General features: G+C 40.2%; 1 protein-coding gene across 1 annotated transcript; it reads right to left on the bottom strand.

The window, feature by feature from the left end:
• Positions 1 to 2,284: 2,284 nt before the first annotated feature.
• On the bottom strand, positions 2,285 to 15,995 carry LOC104909555 (tau-tubulin kinase 1-like). Its single transcript, XM_019612597.2, has 4 exons — positions 15,797 to 15,995; positions 6,392 to 6,465; positions 3,662 to 3,802; positions 2,285 to 2,449 (listed from the first exon to the last, which is right to left on the bottom strand). Exons 1-4 carry the CDS (start codon positions 15,897 to 15,899, stop codon positions 2,300 to 2,302), a joined length of 468 nt encoding a protein of 155 aa, XP_019468142.1. The 5' UTR covers positions 15,900 to 15,995; the 3' UTR covers positions 2,285 to 2,299.
• Between the last annotated feature and the right edge of the window lie 4,921 nt (positions 15,996 to 20,916).

Below are 20,916 nucleotides of genomic sequence, written 5' to 3'. Positions count from 1 at the left end.
AGGAGAGAATGGCTGTTAGGGCTGGAATAGAAAAGAAGTCAGGATCTTCTCAAGCAGATTTGTCAGCTGTCCCTCTTATCCTTCATTCTTCCATCCTCACAAGAATTTGAAAAACAAAACCCTCCAGAAGATTTTATTTTTTCGACTGGCAGTCTGTCCTGCTTATCATAATAGCCAGAGTCCCTCCTGCTAACCAGGCTGATGACTGTGATACAGATGCCAGAAATGCTGATGGCAGCCAAAGAAACAGCCTCCAGACAGGCCCTAAGAAGTTCTCAGCACACAGTGGATAACAAATGGCTGATGCACATCTGCTCTACCTGTCCAAAGCAGTAACCATCAAGCAATGACTTCTACAACCCTTAGAGAAATATTAAGCAATGTGGCTGCTGAGAACAACTGAATTCCTCTAATTGCTAACAGGGAAAAAAAATGTTGCTGATGCTTCCTTACACACCTCCTGGCTCCAACCTTTTGTTGTCTATAATATAATGCAAGTTCTTACAGACTTTGTACTGTAGATTTTGCAAGATCTGACAAGAGACAACTGATAGAGGTATGAGATTGTTCCCATGAAAGCAAATCCATGCAATGAGTAGAGACTGTGCTAAAATTAGTATTCCACATAAGGCATCAGAGGGTCTAAAAAGCTAGAGGATGGAGGAACTAACACTCACTGAAGATTATGGAGAACACAAATGATCCTACCTCAAAATTTCAACTAATCTCCCAAAAATCAGAACCAGACATTTTTAGCAACAGCCTATCTTATCCGCCTACTGTGGGGCTCCTTGCCTTTTGATACTAAAAAAAAAGTCATAGTGTTTGGCGAGCAGTAAATTGCACATACAAAATTAAAAAAAAACAAACAACAAAACAAAACAGTGCCAATACAACTTTCCAGTGGATTTTGCTCCTTGGAATTGCTGGCTTTTCCCTTCCTCAAAGTCCAGTGCGTTTTTAAAATAGGAAACTGACCAAAAATAGTAAGGCCAAAGATATAAAAACAAAAAACTAAACCGAAACACAACAACAAAATCAAAACCACAGTGTCCTAACAGCCAAGTCCATCATTTATATTACTAGCAAGACATTCAGAGTCTTTCTGTCAGTCTTTCTGACAAGCAAGAAGACTGATGTTATGAATTTCAGAGGATGTAAAAACAGCAAACAATTTTTAAGGTACTAATAAAAAAAAAAAAAAAAGAATAATTCTTAAAACTTTGGGGAACAGCATGAAAACTACCTGAGCAAGAAAAAACCCAACAATTAATAAAGATCTCGAAAGCCTCCAGGGATGGGGCACCCACCACCTCTCTGGGCAACCTGCGCCAGTGCCTCAACCATCTTTATTGTAAAAAACAAAACAAAAAAGAAACAAAAACTTCTTTATGTGCAATCTAAATCTCCCCTCTTCTAGTTTGAAATAATTTCTCCTTGTCTTTCCTTTCTTCACAGTCCCCAGCCATATCCTGCATTACAGAGTCTCCAAATTTAACTCTCACATTGTTAACCATTTCCAGAACAACTAATATACATGGAAAAGACAAGGAGACCAAAAGGCATCAGCCTATGATGATAAACAGGGCGATTGTCTGAACTTTCCAAGCTTGCACTGTGTTTCAAAATAAGTCTAGGAATGCTGATTGCTACTTGTTGGGGGTAACTAGAGCATCTGAAGCTTACTGCACACTTGTGAGTGAGCACAGATATTACAGTGCTTTTAAAAGGATCAAAGGTAACACGCACACTAAGTAGTGCAAGTTATGTTCTCTGCTGTTACCTCCTCTTCAGTCAAGCATGCTGAAATATTGCTGCTCAGAAATCTGGTCAAAGGGCAACAGACACAAAACCAGAGCCAGACAAGTGTGCCATCAGCATCACAGTCTATAGGAAGCTCAGCCTCAGAGATCACACCAGCCCTTTTTTTCCCCTCAGTAAAAAGCTTTATGAATCCACCAACCTTGTTCCCCACATCACATCCCTAGAGACCTAAAGCAGGCCAGACCTCTGATGCTACAGAAGTTACATGGCCGTCATTGGGCTCACCCTCTTTGCTTGGTCAGTAACTATTCTTAGCCTGTGGAATACACACTTAACCTGAAGGAAAATAAATAAATAATAAAAAGCCATGCATCTTGTGAGACAATAGCAAATACCCCTTCTTCAACTGCTAACTCATTCGAAGTTGCATGTTGCTTCTCACCTTGTAGGAAATGAAGTCCAATATATTCCAATATGTATAACATTGAAGTATACTAACAACAAAACCAACAGACCAACAAAAGTTTTTCCCTGCCTAAACAATAGCAGAAATGGAAAAAATTGCTTGAAATGTACTTACTGGCCTGACTTCACCAGTGGTATTGGTATACTGACGGGCCAGGCCGAAGTCTAACATGTAGCATTTCCTGTACGTTGAAGGTAACCGGCCCATGGCAAAATTGGACTAGACAAAAAGAAAGTTTAAAAACAAAATCAGTTTGGTAACAGCAACATGGCTAAGAGTAGCCATTTGTTGACAAAATTTTGTCACATAGCCCCAGACACTTTAGATGGAACCAGAAGAGAGGAATTTTAAAATACATCTCATGATACATCTTAAATATGACTGGAGAACCACTGCCATTTAGTAAGTTCACTTTGCAGCTAAGCGACTATGGAATCTCAAAATAACTAAAAATCTCATTAGCTTAGCAAAATTACAGCTGCTGTGAGAAAAGAGCTAGATTTAGCACCTATAGTTCTGCAGTGAGAGCTCCATCATTTGCATAACAGGCTAGAGCTATTGTAGAGAAATGCTTAACTTGTCTTCATAGCTCAGGTACTAGTGTGCATTCTCCTGCTCCAACTACAAAACTCCCAATCCACTTTATCACATATTTAAATTCATCTGAATATTCAGACATCTGAGAAACACTAGGTTTGGCTCTTAGTAAACAAATTTACAATAGGAAAGTCGAGCAGTTACTCTCATCATAAAGTTATGTTCTTAACCACAGTCGAGAGCTGCTAAAGTACTTCTGGCCAGTCACTAGCAACTAGTCAGCTAACTTCAGATGAATCAGATCAGCCAAAACCAGTTTTCAAAGCAGCAAACTGAACAAGAAAGATTGTCACACAGGTGATATATCAAAAAGTGTTCTGCTCAAGTGTTTATGAGATCAAAGAAAAAGACTGGCTTGGAATTATTGTGCCTCACCTAGGCACCTGGATGACCAACACTACAGCTGCACTTCCAAAGATTACAAGGATTATTTAGTCAATGAAATTGCATTTGTTTGAGTTACGGGTCATAGTACAAAATATCCTTTCTGAAATTCTTTTGTAGTAGTAATTGGTTGGACTCCAAGACGACTGTTCAACATTGGATTGCTTCTTTGGATGATCCTGACTGGAAAAAGTAAGATCAACAGCTACTAATCCACCACGGATTGGCCTTTGCCAATAAAAAACTAGTTTGCTATGCACTTAAAAGAATAATATAATTGTCATTTTGTACTTATGGAAAATAGTCTGCGTGTTAGACAGTGTTAGTGTGGAAGGAGATCTAATTGCCTCCACTGAAATACGACCACGTTCAGTCCATTAGGCTGCCTTTATCGACTCAAGCATAACAGACAGACTTATCAGCAAAAGACAAATTTTCAAAATAACGTACAGGTTTGATGTCACGATGCAGGAATCCCACAGAATGAATGGCTTCTATTGACTCCAGAATCTGTTTGCCTAATCGTAGCGTTGTGCTCAGTGTAAAGGTCCCTCGAGGCTGACTTCTTCTGAGATCTGCAAGATTTCGACCCTGAAACAATCAATACAACATTTAATGTTTAAACTATCACAATAAAACATAGCATCGCACAGCTGCAAGGTCTAACATGCATCCCCCAAAAGCAGAAATGCTAACCAGACAAATGTTCACCTCATGCCTCCTTTATTTTCCTCAATGTGGTCTTCAAGTACTTCATTTTAACTTAAGTGATATATTTGCTGACAAGAAGATACCAAATCAGTATCTGGGAAGTCAGCTGATCCGTTATTTCAGAAGTACAGGGCAGGGACAGCACTGCCTCAGACTGTATAAGCCCAGAATCCCTTACTGTTAAGAGCAGGCTACACGGAAGTTGAATTAAGAACAATCTTGGACTTTTTTCTGAGTCAGATAAAGATGAAAGTAATACAAGTACGATAAACAGGCCATGAAGCTATCTGTAACAACTTGGAGAAGTGGTTTCATCACAAATTCCCCAGCACTAACTGGCTGGCTCAAGTTCAAGTCAGCATTGTTGTGGCAATGCCGCAGTGGGAAGCGCTGTCTATCAAAATAATTGTGCTTCAAACTAGGGAGGGATCCACTGACTAAAAAAATACTTGAAAATTATATGATTTTCATCTGAACCTTCAATTAATTAAACTTCTGGGGAAAAAAAAAAAATCTACCAGCACAGCATGAAAATAAAGACAATTTAGAAAAAAAATAGGACAGTCTAAACACCAGAATAACAGGTACTTTGATGCCTGTCATATCAGTTTTGCTTATACTTCTGGTTTACAAAAAGAAAGAAGGTTTTAAAATGAGTATCTTCTGTGACAGAATACCCCTGTAATCCACAGACCTAATACAGGTATCAACAGCTCAAAGCCACTGGGAATAAACATCTGCTATTTTGGAAAGCACGTATCAAGAATAAGTCATAAGGACACAGTCAATACCACTGTAGTATAGAGCCAGTTGATTCCATTTCTGTAAAGACATGCTTACACTGTAAGTCCAGATGTATTCTAACAAAATCCACAACAGAACATAAGACAACAAACATTGATGAGAAAGTAGATTCTTCTCCAAACCAGTGGAATGACATCTATTCATCCACCCATCTGCAATTCCCAAGTAAATAAGCTCAAGAGATATGAAGGAGTCAACTGCAACTGGCTCTCCATCTTAAGATTCAGTCTTTCAAATTGGTTTAATCCATCTTGCTTCCAAGTGTCCAGTCCCACGACCAGTCACTCTTGACAAAGACCAGCTAAAATACATACAGCCAAGCAACTGGTCCATGTTTGCTCCTTAGTGTGAATGACAAAAAAAGAAATCACTAAAGTAGTAGCCTAGCCTTTTTTTTTTTTTTTTTTGTATAATTTCTGTAGTAGTTCATTAGAAGCAGCACAGATTTGTCATTATCCTGAAAGGTCTGAGTTTCTGAACTGACATCAGGTCTTTCTTTTCTCTGTCAAGTTTCTTAGACACTAAGTAAAAATAACCTTCCAGGTTATGCAGCAACTTACTTTTTGTTACTAATTCACCTTTCTCATTTCAGCATGTGCCATCACCCAAATAATACATAAAGAAACACAGCAGGGTCTGAAAGCTCTTCAAGTGACAGGTGGGCTTCAATGTATAACCATACAGTGCTTTGTATAGCAAAACCCTGGACATACAAACTACAAGAGAGTTAGGACAAGTTCCCTGCCAAATCTTATGTCAGGTGCTGAAATCGGATAGTTTCCAAGGCAACTGTGTCAAAAAAAAAGAAGAAAAAAAAAAAGGGAGCTTTAGTTTGAAAGCATTCCCTTTGAACCAGGGACAATCTCTCTCCCTTGAAAGACCTTTCTTACGTGTTTTTGATTCAGATATATCTTCCCACTCATTCCCCTCTTTCTCCTGTGACTGTACGCTGAAAAAGAAAGCTGCCTTTGTGACAGTACCACCATATTTTGGCTATGAAGATGTGTATGTTTATTTAGTAAATTTTCCTGTACAAGCCCTGGAAGAATCCCTTCAGCTCCTGCTTTTATCACAGTTTCTTTAGACAGACCTATGTAAACTGTAGCTGGCTACCTCCAAAAGAAGTAACTGGGTGTCTAGCAGCATGGTGATAATATTTACCACACAGGTTGACTCAGTATGAATATTGCTCAAACAGGAGAAAATACTTTCACAGCACAAGCCAAGCTACTGCTGATGTTGGTAGAAATGGGAGAGAGATCATTCTTTCAATGGGAAGATTGAGCTACTGATATGAGATCACACTTGAGCTCCAGTACAAAACATAGTTTGAATTTTCTATCACAGCTCAGTAGGATATATTTCAAACAGCTGCTACTGTTGCAAGATTCTGCAGGTAGCTCCAGTAAACATTCTGAATTGGGTGCTTTCCTCAGAAAATAGACACAAAGCCATATTAGACAGAGAAGTGGACTTATGAAATATCTCAGCGCATCTTGACAACTGGAGATCTCTCAAGGGATATCACAGCAAGACACCCTTTCACACCATCTCCTGCTCCATGCGCTTTCTACCAGTGCTTGGCTTTATCCTCTCACTGTAAATCCTTCCCTGTGATGCCACCTCTGTGGGACAGAAGAAATAGAGAAGAAGCACAGAACTCACCTGAAGTTGCATGACCACATAATTAAATTTTTCATTTCTTCCACAGCCGATAAATCTGCAAACATGATCCTTCCCTGCAAAGAAACAAGCATACAGAATAGAACATGAGACAATAACCACATGATCAACTTTAGGCAAATGGTTTCTAACAAGTATGGTAACCTGAAGTGGCATCGGGCAGGGAGTTCTGCAGAACAGATTAATTTTGTTTCTACTTCCCTGTCCCATATCTCAAGAAAGTACTGACACTGTGCAGGTAAACTGTGACAAGTAGAAACCAGTGCCACGGATCACTGAATCCTCAAACTGATGCTGCAGGGCACAGCTGAGAGTGTGCCTAACTGCAGTTCATACCAACACCATACGCATGTAACACCACAGCCTTTGAACTAAGACATAAGTAGCACATGCAACTGTGTGTTTCACAGGTTCACTGACAGTCCTTAAGCTTGTTACACCAACTTCACTCAGTAAATACTGACTTATACACAACTGTTACTATACTTGCCCTATTAGATTGTTTTCCATGGAACAGCTAAACTAATACTACTTCAACGCATAAACAAACCCTAATTTTATTTGTCAGAAACTCTCGAAAAAGAAAATGCATGTGAAAAACTATTAAAACATAGAAGTTGTTAAAGGCAATTTTATAATAAAAAAGAGAAGAAATACATGTCATGTTCTGGCATACAGTTAAATTACAAATCTCTCTACTCAGGCAAAATCAAAACAAACCAGCCACCACACAATACTAGTTAGACCTCTGAAGTTCATTCCCTGTGGCACAGAAGTGCTGCTGCAGCATTTACTTTTTAATCAAGTGACACCAGACAGGACCCATATTCAAAAAACAGTGTATTCCCAACAGAGTGGAAGTTGTGGTTTCAGATCATGTCCCATAATGGATTTGAGACGACATGCTTTCCGTATTAGCAGAAGGGAAGTATGATCATATAATGGCTTGGGTTAGAAGAGATATAAAAGTCATCTAGTTCCAACCCTATGTCATGAGCAGGGCTGCCCCCTACCAGCTCAGGCTGCCCACGGCCCCATCCAACCCAATCTGGATCACCTCCAGGGATGGGGCACCCACAACTTCTCCAGGCAGGGCCTCACCACCCTCTGAATATATAAAAAAAAAAAAATTCTCCTCACATCTAATCTAGATCTCCCCTCTTCTATTTAAAAGCCATTGCCTCTTGTCCTGTCAGAAGAAAGACCATGTAAAAAGTCAGTCCCCCTCTTTCTTATAAAGCTCCCTTCAAATACTGGAAGGATGCAATGATGTCTCCACTTCTCTTCTCCAGGCTGACCAAGTCCAACTTTCTCATCTTGTCTTCACAGAAGAGATGCTCCAGCCCTCCAAGCATCTTTGTGGCCCTTCTCTGGATCCGACAGCTCCACTTCTTCCTTGTGCTGAGGGGCTCGGACCTGGATGCAGTACTCCAGATGGGGCTTCATGAGAGCAGAGCAGAGGGGGACAATTCCCTCCCTCTCCCTGCTGCCATCCCTCTTTTAATGCAGCCCACATTACTGTTGGCTTTTTGGGCTGCAAGCACACATTGCTGGCTCATGCCCAGCTTTTCATCCACCAGAACCATAAGATCTTTTCTGCAGGACTGCTCTTGATGAGTTCTTCATATTTGGGATTGCACTGACCCAAGTACAGGACAATGCACCTGGCCTTGTTGAATCACGCTAGGTTCAGGCAATGTATATGTAATGATGTATATATATTCTTTTAAAAGCTGACTACTAATAAACAGAATTAAGGAAGACGCACAATACAATGATGAGCACTCCCAGCACAGGCTCCCCACCACCACAGCACTGACTCCCCAGCCCAGACTAGCAAAATTCAGTACATTTACACACTGCAAGTCATACTTTGCTTTGGTTTGCCTTTTAGAGCACAGTAAGATGGATACTGAAGTAAGAACCAAAACAATGACTATTTTGCTGGCAATGAGAGCTACTGTGTGGTAAAAAGAGTAAATGGCTACAATTTTAACTTGTTTTTATTGTTTTAAATGATCGTGTAGCACTCCCAGCAAGTGCACTAGGTACTTTTTATTGCTCTAAAACTACAGATGAGGACATTAAAAAACAATCCTCTAACAGTGAGAACTTAGCCACTCAAATCAGTTATTTCAGAGAACAGAATGCTACTGTTTGATACATTTGACTGTGACTTAAGATACATCTCTGCTAATTCCCTAAAGCTGCTTCAAATTTCAGCTATATTCCTGAGCATCTCTTTCTTACAAATCTGTTTGCTTCATAATATCATTATTTTCTGGATCACAAAATTCTACAGAATACATATTGGCATTTGTAATTGTGTATCACTGAGAACTATATGCATATCTATACATTTCTGTGCCAATTCCTGCATGAAACAAAAGGAACATAAGAGTGTAGAGAAAGCAGGCCACATTTAGAGGCAGCATATATACAGCCAGCTGGTCACATAGATGGGATAAATGCTTACAGCATAAACCCCTTTGGGTTTCGGATGCCTTTACTCGTTTTCCAGCTGGAGAAGACACTAGGATACAACCGTTTGCTCTCTCAGAGGAGTCCATGCCATGCTGAAGTAGCAGATGGAAGATGAGAGTCAGCTATGACTTCGGGATTCCTGCAGATCAGTCCTACAGTTGATCAAAATTATGCAGCACACAAAGCCAATCATGTTAAAACCCTACTGAGCAATCAAGATGATGGAGCTGTTATATTTTCCTTTAAGGCAAAAGGAAACAGCCTTCTTCCCTCACACATGCCCTCCACAAGCATGAAGATCATAGCACAGAGAACAGCAAAGCACACTTTCACTCAGAAAAGACAAAAAAAAGTATAAGCTCCATTTAGTACAAGTATCCTTGCACTCATTTTACTGCACTATCTGCCAGATAAAAACATGCATTCATTTCCTCTAAGCATTTAGTTAATGAAGTGCTTTTATGTTCATCCATAAAGAAATGTTTGGTTTTTTCCCTGCTATTGCTTTTAAATTAAAGTGAACATACACATACACTTATACACTGCGGGGTAAGAAATACAAATATTTCAGACACTGAAATGGCCTTCGCCATCCCTGTTCTGAAGGAACTCAAAAATGATACTCAATAACCATGTCTTAATGTATAAAAATAATGACAAGAGGAAAGCCCTTCCACCATAGGATATATATACATATATCACATTGTAGATACTCAAAATAAGAAAGGTTAATATTGAAACTTTTCAGTTTCATGATAAACATTCATTACACAGCACTTAAACTAAACGATCATCTTTTTTGAGCATATGCATGGAAAAATATGAGTTTCAGGATACTAGAAACCAGTATTTGAATCTACTAATTTAAATATTTAAATATTCCTAGTGTATTTTCAAGACAGCAATTAAACTGATCAAAAAAAATATTAAGAAAAAAAGTAAAAATATACAACATTACAGTTGCAATTTGAAGGTTGTTTTTTTTGTTTGTTTGTTTGTTTGGTGTAGTAACAGTCACGCTATTCCCCGTATTTTCAACTGCAGGTTGAGGGAAGTGATTCTGTCCCTCTACTCTGCTCTTGTGAGACCCCACCTGGAGTACTGCGTTCAGTTCTGGAGCCCCAACACAAGAAGGACATGGAGTTGTTGGAGTGGGTCCAGAGGAGTGACTGGAAGATGATCAAAGGGCTGGAACACCTCCGCTATGAGGACAGGCTGAGAGCTGGGGCTCTTCTGTCTGGAGAAGGAAGGCTATGGGGATATCTTATAGTGGCCTTCCAGTACCCGAAGAAGTCTACAGGAAAGCTTGGGAAGGACTTTCATAAGGGCAGGTAGCAACAGAACAAGAAGAAATAGCTTTAAACTGGAAGAGGGTAGATTTAGACTAGATGCTAGGAAGAAATCCTTTACTGTGAGGGTGGTAAGACACCGGCACTGGATGCCCAGAGGCTGTGGATGCCCCTCTTTGGAGGCATTCAAGGCCAGGCTGGATGGGGCTGTGAGCAACCTGGTCTAGAGGGAGGCGATCCTGTCTATAGCACTCCCCACTCCTGTGATGCCAAGAGAAACATGAGATCCAAATGCCAGTTCAAACACCCATAGGACTTCCTCACTTGGCAAAATGTGCTTGCCAGAGAGGTTAGAGATACTTCAGGTATATGAATCTGCCTCCCTAGGTTAGGTTAACAGCTTCCAAGGGTACTTACCTTGCTTTCCTGCCTTTACAGATAGCATGGGTACATCAGCTAGCAAAATGCTCTAGAAACATGAAAAGTGACTATGAAAGTAACAAACTGAATTGCAGGGAGTAAAGACACTGTTTTAACAAGAGCAAATCACACATAGAAAAAGAAGGGATTAGGACTGGCCAACACACAAAAAAAAAGTGAGATCCTTTTTGTTCCTTTTTTTTATTATTATTATTATTATTACTGAATTCTTACCTGTCCAATCCCTGGCAGTAAATTGGGAACAAGCAACACAAAATTGCTTCACTGTCTTCTGTAATAAAAATCAAGCACTCAAAAATTACAATGCCTGTGACCAGGCTGCATTCTGCACAGCTATTCAATATGCAGAAGATCTCTGCACTGCAGAATAAAATTAATCAGAGTCCTACGCAATGAGATTGGTTACACTGAGAAGAAGGGTTTTACAAAGAACATGTCACACTGAGCAGAGCTTAGAAATATCTGGCTGACAAGGGAGGTCAAAGGCAAGCATACATAGCTCTCACACTAGGAAAAAAAAGTCCTGTGGTGAGTGAACAGAAATAGTGCTTAGGAAAGCCAGTCTGACAGTGAGATAGCCTGGGCCTGGAACCTCAAAAACTGTGCTACATCTCTTTTAACACAGCCATTACATTCTGATTAACTCCAAAGAGTCAGGTCAGTATTTCAAAGATGCCCCTTTACTAGTTTAATGTTGCTCCACAACAAAGATCCAATGGGGGAAAAATATCATAGAGAGAGCAAACCAGTTTCTGTCTATCAAAGAATGGTGTGGGTTGGAAGGGACCTTAAAGCCCTCCCTGCCCCAGCCCCCAGCCATAGACAGGGCTGCCTGCCACTCACTCAGGCTGCCCAGGGCCCCATCCAACCTGGCCTGGAGCACCTCCAAGGATGGGGCACTCACAGCAGTGGAGAGCAGTGCCAGGGTCTCACTATTCTCTGATTAAGTAATTCTTCCCTAACAGATCCCACTTAAAAAAAAAACAAAACAAAAAACATTAAAAAAACATTAAAAAAAAAAAACAATTCACTCTCGTCCTAACACTATCAGGCCATGAAAAACACGCAAAAACCACCTCCCTCCTGCTTATAAGCTCCTTTAAAGTACTGAAAGGCTGCAATGAAGTCTTCCCAAAGCCTTCTCCTTTCCAGGCTGAACAAGCTCAGCTCCCACAGCCTTTCTTCATAGCAGAGGTGCTCCAGCCCTCTGATCTCCTTCACGACCCTTCACCTACATCCCAAAGGGTTAAAAAGTATGGAAGATATGGAAAAACTTCTCTTCTGGAAGGAGGAGTTCTGTCACTTCTAAGTGCTAAGTAACAAAGCAATCCCATTTTTTCCTCCTTCATAATTCCAAAGAACAAGAGTCTCAGAATCCTGGTTTGCAGCAGTAAGGGCTTTTTAAAGCAAACTCCCACAAGGCCTCAAATCATTGCAACTGCATCAGTTCAAAGAGTGTGATGTAAATTTATTTTTGAACAAAAGTATCTAGAAGCTCCATTCCAGATGCATACCAAGTAGTTCCCAAATTGTGAAGAAAACAGAGTCCACATCAACAACTGGCCCCTCAGATAGCATCAAATTGTCTCTTTATGGGGGGGATGAAAAGAACTTTTCATACCAAGGGACTGGTTAAAGTTAGCCCAAAGCAAAGTTCCCAAACCACATGCTATTTATGTGTAAAAATCCTCAAGTCATACACAGTGAAGATGCATAAGCTCTCAGCAACTACTATAACTTGCTGATCTGCTCATGTTATACTGCTCACTAATGTAGACACAGACAATCCTGCAGAAGCCCTTGCTCTCTGGACAAGCAACTTTGAGTTCACTTAGCCATACAGATCTTATTTCTATTCCTCTCGAACACATATGATCTAAAGCCTTACCTACACAGCCAAACACTTTCAGATGTATCTAGATCAACTGGATCTATACTGGATGCAAGCTCTATCTGCGAGAAGTACTTTGACAATACAGTTCAGACTTGGTTTCAAAATACTTGATTGCAAAGTAGACAAAAGCCAACTGAGGTTAAAGCCATTTGCAAGTGGTACAATTGTATATAATTATCTCACTTGAAAATAATTTAACAACAGTGATTAAAGTAATAAAAGAAGGGCTTGGCACTAAAATAGTACTCTGCTGATGGAGAAGCTGCATTTGTGCAGAAATTCCCTTTGCAGACGTGCCAAACAGTTCCTGAAACAGCTCAATTTGTTACAGGCAAAATTTTCACCACTAACAAGATAATTCCCTATTAACTGCCTTAAGAAAAATAAGATCTTTTTGCATTTTTTTTTAAACTATTACTTTATTATCTCTACACTTAGAAACTAAATATTATTTTCTTATTGCTTTACACCATAAAAGTCTATTACTGTAAAAACCTTCCATTGCTGATGTGGCTCCTGACTCTCCATAACACTCACTAGTTCAGAACTGCATGACAGCCTTCTTCAAGAGAAGTTTTTTGATCCTATGGATAAGCTTAGTCCTGCTTACTCCTTCAATCATGGAAGAGATAGACCAGCCAGAGATAATTAAGCCCAACAGAAACAACAAGTGACTCCTGTGCTCAGACCGGGTGCAGATTAACAGCAAAGAACTTTACCTACAGCAGACAGAGTGTAAACACACTGCCAATCCGAGTAACAAGAAGTCCAGTGTTTTAGTTTTGTGGCCACTGATTCTGCAATTAGCTATGACTGCTGGAATACCGCCCTGCAGTGAGGATTCAGATAGTTTTTTAATCATGTTTCATCCAAAGCCTAAAAGGGTACTGTTGCTGGTACCTCCCAGACAGTACGAAGACTGGGAAAGCAAGGGTGATCCAGAATCCTTGCAAGTAATAACAAAAGCCAGAACGGATTTTATCTTTCGCAAAGACGTTGTATCTAAACAAATAAAGAAAAAGTCTTATGCAGCTAAAAAAATTGAATCAATTAAGATCAGAACAGAATGACTCAACAGGGCTTTCCCATTGCTTTTCATCTGGAAAAACACAAACTGACAAACATCTGCAGTAGAATCACCATCTTACTCTCTTCCACCAATTGTTTGCCTGAAGTCAGTGTCTCCTTTTTCTGAAAGACTTCACACCTCTCCTTAACAGCTCGCTATGAAAACATACACAATGCACGATTCCCAAATCTCTCAACCTTATTTCTTATTTTAACTTTATAATTTATTTCAGTAAAGCATTTGGGGATTAACCTCGAACCAAAAAAAGCTATATCCTTCACAGAGCAGTTTGATTTGTACAAACATGGCTGAAGTAATTTGTCATTCTTAAATGCCGGATAGCTGATGCATAGCCCGTTGTGCTGCTTCTGGTTTTTTTGTTCCTTAATACTTGCTAATTGCTTTGCCAGTGAACTTTCCTAGTTTTCTGTTCCCACCCCTAAATTACCAAGATCATGCTGCATACAATTTTCTGGCTGCTTTTCAAGCACTTGCTATTTTCAACAACAAATGCTGATGGAAAAGTAAATGTGCGAGTCAATTCCCTGAACATTTTATGATGTTAGCTCTGATTTGGTATTTTCAGGTCATGCTTTTCAAGCATTCCCTGCTCTGGATATAGTATGCATTGACATTAGCCAGCATAATAGCATCCTCTCTCATTATTCCAATAGCAAGCCGTTCTACACGGTCACACCACTCACTCATTTCAGAGCAGTTCCAAGCATACAACCAAATGCAAAAATCTAAATCTCTGCTTTGCAGGTTCTCACTACATTGCTTTCAGAACTCAGACACCTGCTCTGCTGCTCTCTAAGAGCCTCTGCATATCCAGAGCTTCCACATATCACCAGCAATAATCTCTTAATGATCTGGGTTGATTTCTTCTTTACTTTCATTCACTTTCCCAAGCACAGAAGTATCTATTATAACACAGCTTATTCCAAAAAGGCTTCTATCAGTCCTCATCCTATAAAAGCTCAACTATGCAAAACTAATGCAAGTCACTACAGAGTCAGTATGACACAGACATTAACCCATATTTGATAAGACCTGTAAAAATTTCACCCTCTAATCCAATCAATTCTGGAGATTTTGTACAGGGGCAAAGGTATAAGCACTGTCATAGGGCCACAATACCTCTGAAGCATGAGACTTAGTGATAAGTACACAGCTCACTGTCTTATGAGAAGACATTTCTCCGGCTCAAGTGCAAATCCTGCCAGAGAAAACATCCTTTCATAGAAACCGTATCTGCCAGTAGCTGTCTTTGCCTTCACCAAGGAATAAGTACAACTGCACTTCTGCAAACAGGAGTTCTCAGCTCCTCAAGGGCAGATTTGGAAATTGTTTCCATCCTCCTCCAGCTGTCAATTTCTAGCAGAAGAGCCCTCTCTTTATCCTCAAAATCACGAGCAACTGCTGCACTTGTTGCACTTATCTACTATTGAACCACTTTACACGCAGACTCCTTCACGCTCACAGTGTTTTAGACACAACCACTGTTCCAGTCCTTTAGGAGCAGCCATCTAGCCTTATTTCTTAGTCAGACATCATTTGCTTAAATCAGTATTATCTAATCAGTATTATCTAATCAGTACCACTAAACAAAACAGACTAGTGTATCAATAACTCAATTTTAGTCTCCCCATTATTATTTTAACTTAGTGAACAAAAACAGCTCCTATAGTTGGAACCCATTTGAATTGGATGCTTTGCAGAATGCAGTAATTTTCCAAGTTGAATTTTTTAACATAACATTGCAGGTTTGTATCGTATAAGGCAGAGGATATAGCTACCACTGACTAGTTTTCAGGTTACCCAAGAAAGGCATTGGTCACAGTCTGGTAGTAAAGGAGGAATAGCTTACCTCTTTCTGAGAATAAGTGCTCACTAGAAAACTCCCAAAGGAGGCGATCTCTAAGTAGAGATGCTTCCTTTTTGGCTGCCAGCCTTTAAAAGAGGTTAGCATGAGGTGAACCCAGGGTTCACTCCTTCTGGTCACACAGGTGAATTGCTCACACCTGTGCTCCCAGGGCTGGCCAAACTCCCTCACCACATGCTCAATCATTGGTTCAAGCCATGACCTAATGGTTCCCATATAAGGTAGATGAAGAGAAACTTAAGAAAAACATCTGCAAGTTTGGATTATAATAGTTAACATGCACAGTGACCTCTACTTTTGAGTTCAGAGAGCTTTCTTGCCTTACCTTGCAGCTTCTTCAGCACAGCCACTTCCATCTTGAGAACTTGCTTGGGCTGCTGAGCTGACTCCACCTTCAAGGCCACGTTCTCCCGGGTAAGCAGATCCATTGCCTCATAAATCTCCCCAAAGCCTCCACCACCGATCTTCTTCAACTAGAAAAGTACATGGAGATTTGGTACAATGCACAAAAGAGATGGCAACAAATTGTCTCTCATGGAGCCAGGCACTAGCTTCTTTAATGCACGGGCAGGAACAAATTCAGCTCCCATTCTGTGCTGTGCCTGAATTCCTTCAGCGCACAGTTAGGCAGAAGTCCAGCTGCCCACTTGACTGTGCTATGTATAAATTCTTTGCTGCACAACAAAAAACAAGCTCTGCAAGTGATGACACGTGATACATACAAAAGCAAATGATAACGCCTATCCTGCCAATAATGTTCATGCCAAAAATCAAAGGAAAGACCCTTTAAGGAGATAGCAGAATGATTATGTAGAGTGTGAAAGATAAAAACCATCATTCATCTCCTGCACACAGATCTCTGCAGTAAAACACAACTACAGTGGCTGGAATTAATGTTTGCAAGTAATAAATAAAATGAAGTTTGAACCTCATTCGCAAGATTTTAAATACAGAACTAAATTCCACTGGAAGTTTTCAAATGTTTGACCTGCTCTGTTAGTGAGGCTACTTCAGTGTCATGTTTCTGAGAACTGACAACTGCGCTAACTCAAAGCAGTTTTGCACAAGCCACAGGTACTTCTCCATTCTGATTCTCAATCTCTAATTATTATTTTTTAAACTGCATCAAATGAAGCTCTTTGTGCCTCTAAGCAAAATTAGGCACTGCATCACAATACTGCCATCTCCTTACCTGGAAGCTAAAACAAACTGAAAGCTAAAGATGCCCAGGTTTCAGCATATCTGATCTGCATCTACTTTATGTAAGTTATTTGCTTGTTCTAGAGCAGTCATCCACTCAGAGCACAAGCTGAGCTTTTCCTGGAAAGTGATTCCTTGATTTTCCTTCTGCAGAGACTTCAAAGCATATGTACATATAGATATACATATGTATGTAAGACAGACTCCTCAAGTGTTGAAAATGTCAATGTCTTTGCCAGGACAATTCCTTTACTTTTTTTTTTTTTTAATTCTGTTTCTCTTAAATGTTTAAAGCATGCTATGTTGCACAGGAACAACTTCAGGTTTACAGCACAGCTAGACCAGAGCTCCTTTGATCCACTTAGCACTTATTCACTGAACCTAACTGCAGCCCTTTACTTCAGCATTCCGCATGCACTGTGTTCGCAGCTGCTCTGGAAGCCCTGAGGACTGCTCATTTCCAAAAGCAACTCTAACATTTGAAGAGAAAAGGCAGCTTAAATCAGCCAGACTCTCAAACATATATCTTACACAGTGTTTGATGAGGTTTAAATGACGTTTTTGAATGTTTTCTGCATCACATAGCCTGTACTGTGCATCTGTTCCGTTTGATAAACAAAAGTTCCAGACTCTCAAGGGCAGGCTTTTTCTTCATAAGGTGACCAAAAATATTTGCTTTCCTGCCCCCAGGTCAAGAAAAACACTTCTGCATGGTAGCTGGTACAAGAGATTTTAGTACTTTCAGGATTAACACCCCAAGTATTGTCTCTGAAGTTATTTCTGAATAACCTTTTGAGAGAAGCTATCCAGAGCCATTCTTCTTCTCTTTTCTCTTGTTATTTTTCCTCACAACATTCTGCTGAGCTACACAGGCATATTCAAACAATAAACATCCCAATAACTAGGTCAGCACATATTCATAAATTATTATAGTGCAGCTCTACTTCTACTTGGAAATTCATACAAAGTGAGCTGGCTATTAAAAATCTTTCAATTAAAACAATGCTACATTCAGCACAGTAACACATCAGCTAATATCTCAGTATTCAGTACATGGGATCTTCTGTTCCTTGGCATATTAATGACAAAGAAGATGAAGAAAGGGATAGCAAAAGCTGAAGGTAGCAAAGAGTTTATTTGGACCTGGGAGGACCTTGAAGGAAGATGGAAGAAGTCTCAGTGGGAAAATGCACATCATCATAAACAAAAGTCATCGGTAATAAATATAACACAGCAGGATTGAACAAGAGACATAGGCTACCCAAATGTCTTGCAAATGGTTGCAAATTCAATAAATTGATCTTAGAAGAAATACTCCTGTGCCAGTGCACAAAGATCCTTTTCCATTCACTGGCCTCAGTGTGGACAATTCCCATGTCCAACAAAGTTGTCAAAAAGCAAAGCTACACACTACAGTGTGATTGGAACAGCACAGTTATACAGTTAGGATAGCAACACTGTAAGAATCTGTAGGAAGGTCTTGTGTACAATACACATTACTGAGCACTTTGCTGTTAGAGGCTATTAAAGAGGTAGAAGTGGTTCACTTCAAGACTAAGAGAATAACTACGAGCTGGAAAACTAAGGATGGACAAACTAGACAACCTAGGACTGCTACCTCAGAAGAAATAAAAGAAAGTATGTATCAGAAAAGCAGATTCAGGAAGAAAGGTTCAGGTATTAAGACTGCTCACATGGGAAAACAACTGAATTAAAAGATGCATGTAAGTCTATAGAGCAACAAATGCAAGATGACATAAGATTAAGACAGAGTTTCTTCTGAATCAGAAAACTGATTTTATACATACATTCTAGTCACTCTCTTATGGAAATTATCCTCTAGCGTACTTTTCCCAGCACACCAGATGGTCCTGCTCATCATTACCAGTACTGCCAACCTCCTTGGTCTTTCAGCAACATCCAGAGGCAATCAGCAGCCATTTCCTTTTCTCTGTTAGTGAGCAAGTTGTTATACTGCAACTGAAGGCCTTAGCTGAGGTCAGGAGCTTCCATATAGGCACCTGCTTGTTGCTTGGATACTCAATGTAAGTTCACTGTCCGAAGGTGAATTCTATACAGCTTTCTGCTGGACACAAATGAGAGATGGCCATATAGCATCCAAGAAAATAAATAGGGAAACTGTTAAATGCAAAGTCAAGAAAGAGAAGGGAACGTCTAATGAAATCACATAATAGGTAATCACGAATCACCCAGCCCATGCCTTACTTCCCAGGGAATAGTTTCATCTCATTCTTCTTCTACCTTTCATCAGACCATCTACTCTTTAGGCTGAGGTCAGTAGCAGGATTATTTCTTCTGAAATGCAAGAGCCCATATGGAAGCTATGTATCCATGTTTGAGGACTTGAGTGAACAATTCATCTGATCAAATACAGGTATCTATTTTGACACTCCCATGACACTCATATATAGACAGCTAAAGCTAAGTCAGCTGCATTTCAGACATGCTTACAGTCCTTTCAGTATGCCTCCAGTGACCACACCACCACACAGAACATTGCAGCACTTCTTCCATTTTCTAGTCTTCATGACACATCAAGCCCTTTGGTAAGCTGTTACCAAAAAGCTATTCTACTGGACTCCTTGGTGTAGCAAGCTCTGATGAGGGGGTTCCCAGACTGGGCTTTCCCTCAGGACAACCAACACAAAACTTCTACATCCCAATGGGGCAAGCCAATACCTAAACCCCTCTGGACATATCAGCAGTTATACAAAACACAAACAACTCTCTTCGAAGTCTCCTTTATATATCCTTAACATTTTGGATTTATCCAGAAAAGATACTTGCAACAAAATCCTTCAGAACCTAGGGGGAAAAAAGAAGAAAAAACAAAGAAAAAAAAAAGGAAAAAAAAGAAAAAAAAAGAAAAAAAAAAAAGAAAGCCTTCCTACTAAGCAGAAAAAGTACTCTGGCAGGAAAAAAGTACAGGCCCACTGGGAAAATGGAAAACCGCACTGTTTCAGAGGGACAGGTCAGAATAACAAGGCAATCCTCCAACTCCACCCCAACTCCCCATCCCCCCATCCCCTCCCAGCAACCAAAAATAGCCTTTAATTACAAATTTGATCTTTTATTTAGCAAGTGAATAAGACATCACTCTTCTAATCAAAGTCTGCCTTCCAAGGATATTATATACGGATAAGATCTTCCCAGGAAAAGAGATGTTCGGTCCCAGTGTCAGTGGCAAGGTCAGGAAGCAGAACACGAGCTCTTAAGGCAGAGCGAAGGACCAAACTGAAGGCCAGCGAACTCAGCCAGGGACAAGACTGTCACCCATATGCTTCAAATGCTGCCAAGGGCAAACAGTAACTACTGCAACTGTTAGGAGAACTTCTGTAGTCAAGTCTGCAACTCTTACAGCCCATCTCAACAGGCCAGCTCATCCAGAAATGTCAAGCAGGCTTCATCTGGCTTAACAAGAGGTAAGAAAGAATAGATTGATATTCACCAAACTCTCAGAGTCTACTCACCTAGGAGTTGCACTGATCTCAAGGGGTAACTAACTCAGATTGAACATGCACAAACTGAGAAGCCATCTAGACACCCAGACCTAGTTCGAAGCATATACAGGCCATGTTTTAGTTCCCATCCTTGAGTGTAGCAGCACACATTAGAAAGAGCACATGTGGATCAAGTCATCCTGTGGGGCCTCAGCAAGAGTTGCATGGTTCTAGTAACATCCAAATTTCATCTAGTTAAAACATCCGCAGGTAAAGAATGATGACTCAAAAGACTACTTCTTCAAGTCCCTAAGTTTTGATGAAAGGCACAAGTACTCCCTGTCCATTCCTTCCTCCTAAAATAACAACAACACATCATTGTCAGAAAGCCAAGTTCTACTCACTTGGAGCAACAGGAAAATGAACTACTGCCAAGCTAACTGCAGAGAACTAACATCTTCATTTGTCAAAAGTTGTCACCAAGCATATAGGAAGAGAGGACGAAAGGAATTCAAGGAATACATTAAACTGATCTAAAATAAGAACTTGGCTCGATACTGGAAGTATGCCTGCGCTAAGAAGTACAAGGTTCAAGCAGATGCCCAGCCAGAGATAGTCACAATGGGAGAACAAACTACACAAAAAGCCTTCTGGCATCTCAGCCCCAGTGCCACATAAATATGCCACACACCTGCTTGAGTAGGATCCACTACTCACAGCAAAGCTCTGCCTGTCCAGGTTGCATGCTATGTGTTAAATTCAGAAATGCCTATGACAAAAAAAA

The sequence above is a fragment of the Meleagris gallopavo genome, chromosome 2 (genome assembly GCF_000146605.3).
Source record: "Meleagris gallopavo isolate NT-WF06-2002-E0010 breed Aviagen turkey brand Nicholas breeding stock chromosome 2, Turkey_5.1, whole genome shotgun sequence".
NCBI classification, from domain to species: domain Eukaryota; kingdom Metazoa; phylum Chordata; class Aves; order Galliformes; family Phasianidae; genus Meleagris; species Meleagris gallopavo.
Note: the sequence above shows the minus strand (reverse complement) of the source record. Positions and strands in the feature narration are given on the sequence as shown.

Bases quoted from the DNA above. Each gene is read 5' to 3' on its own strand.
- LOC104909555 (XM_019612597.2), bottom strand. From the start codon at position 15,899: ATGGATCTGCTTACCCGGGAGAACGTGGCCTTGAAGGTGGAGTCAGCT. The intron at 6,466-15,796 runs GTAAGGCAAGAA...GTTTCTTTGCAG, and splicing joins TGTGCTGAAGAAGCTGCAAG to GGAAGGATCATGTTTGCAGA. The intron at 3,803-6,391 runs GTGAGTTCTGTG...TGATTGTTTCAG, and splicing joins ATGTGGTCATGCAACTTCAG to GGTCGAAATCTTGCAGATCT.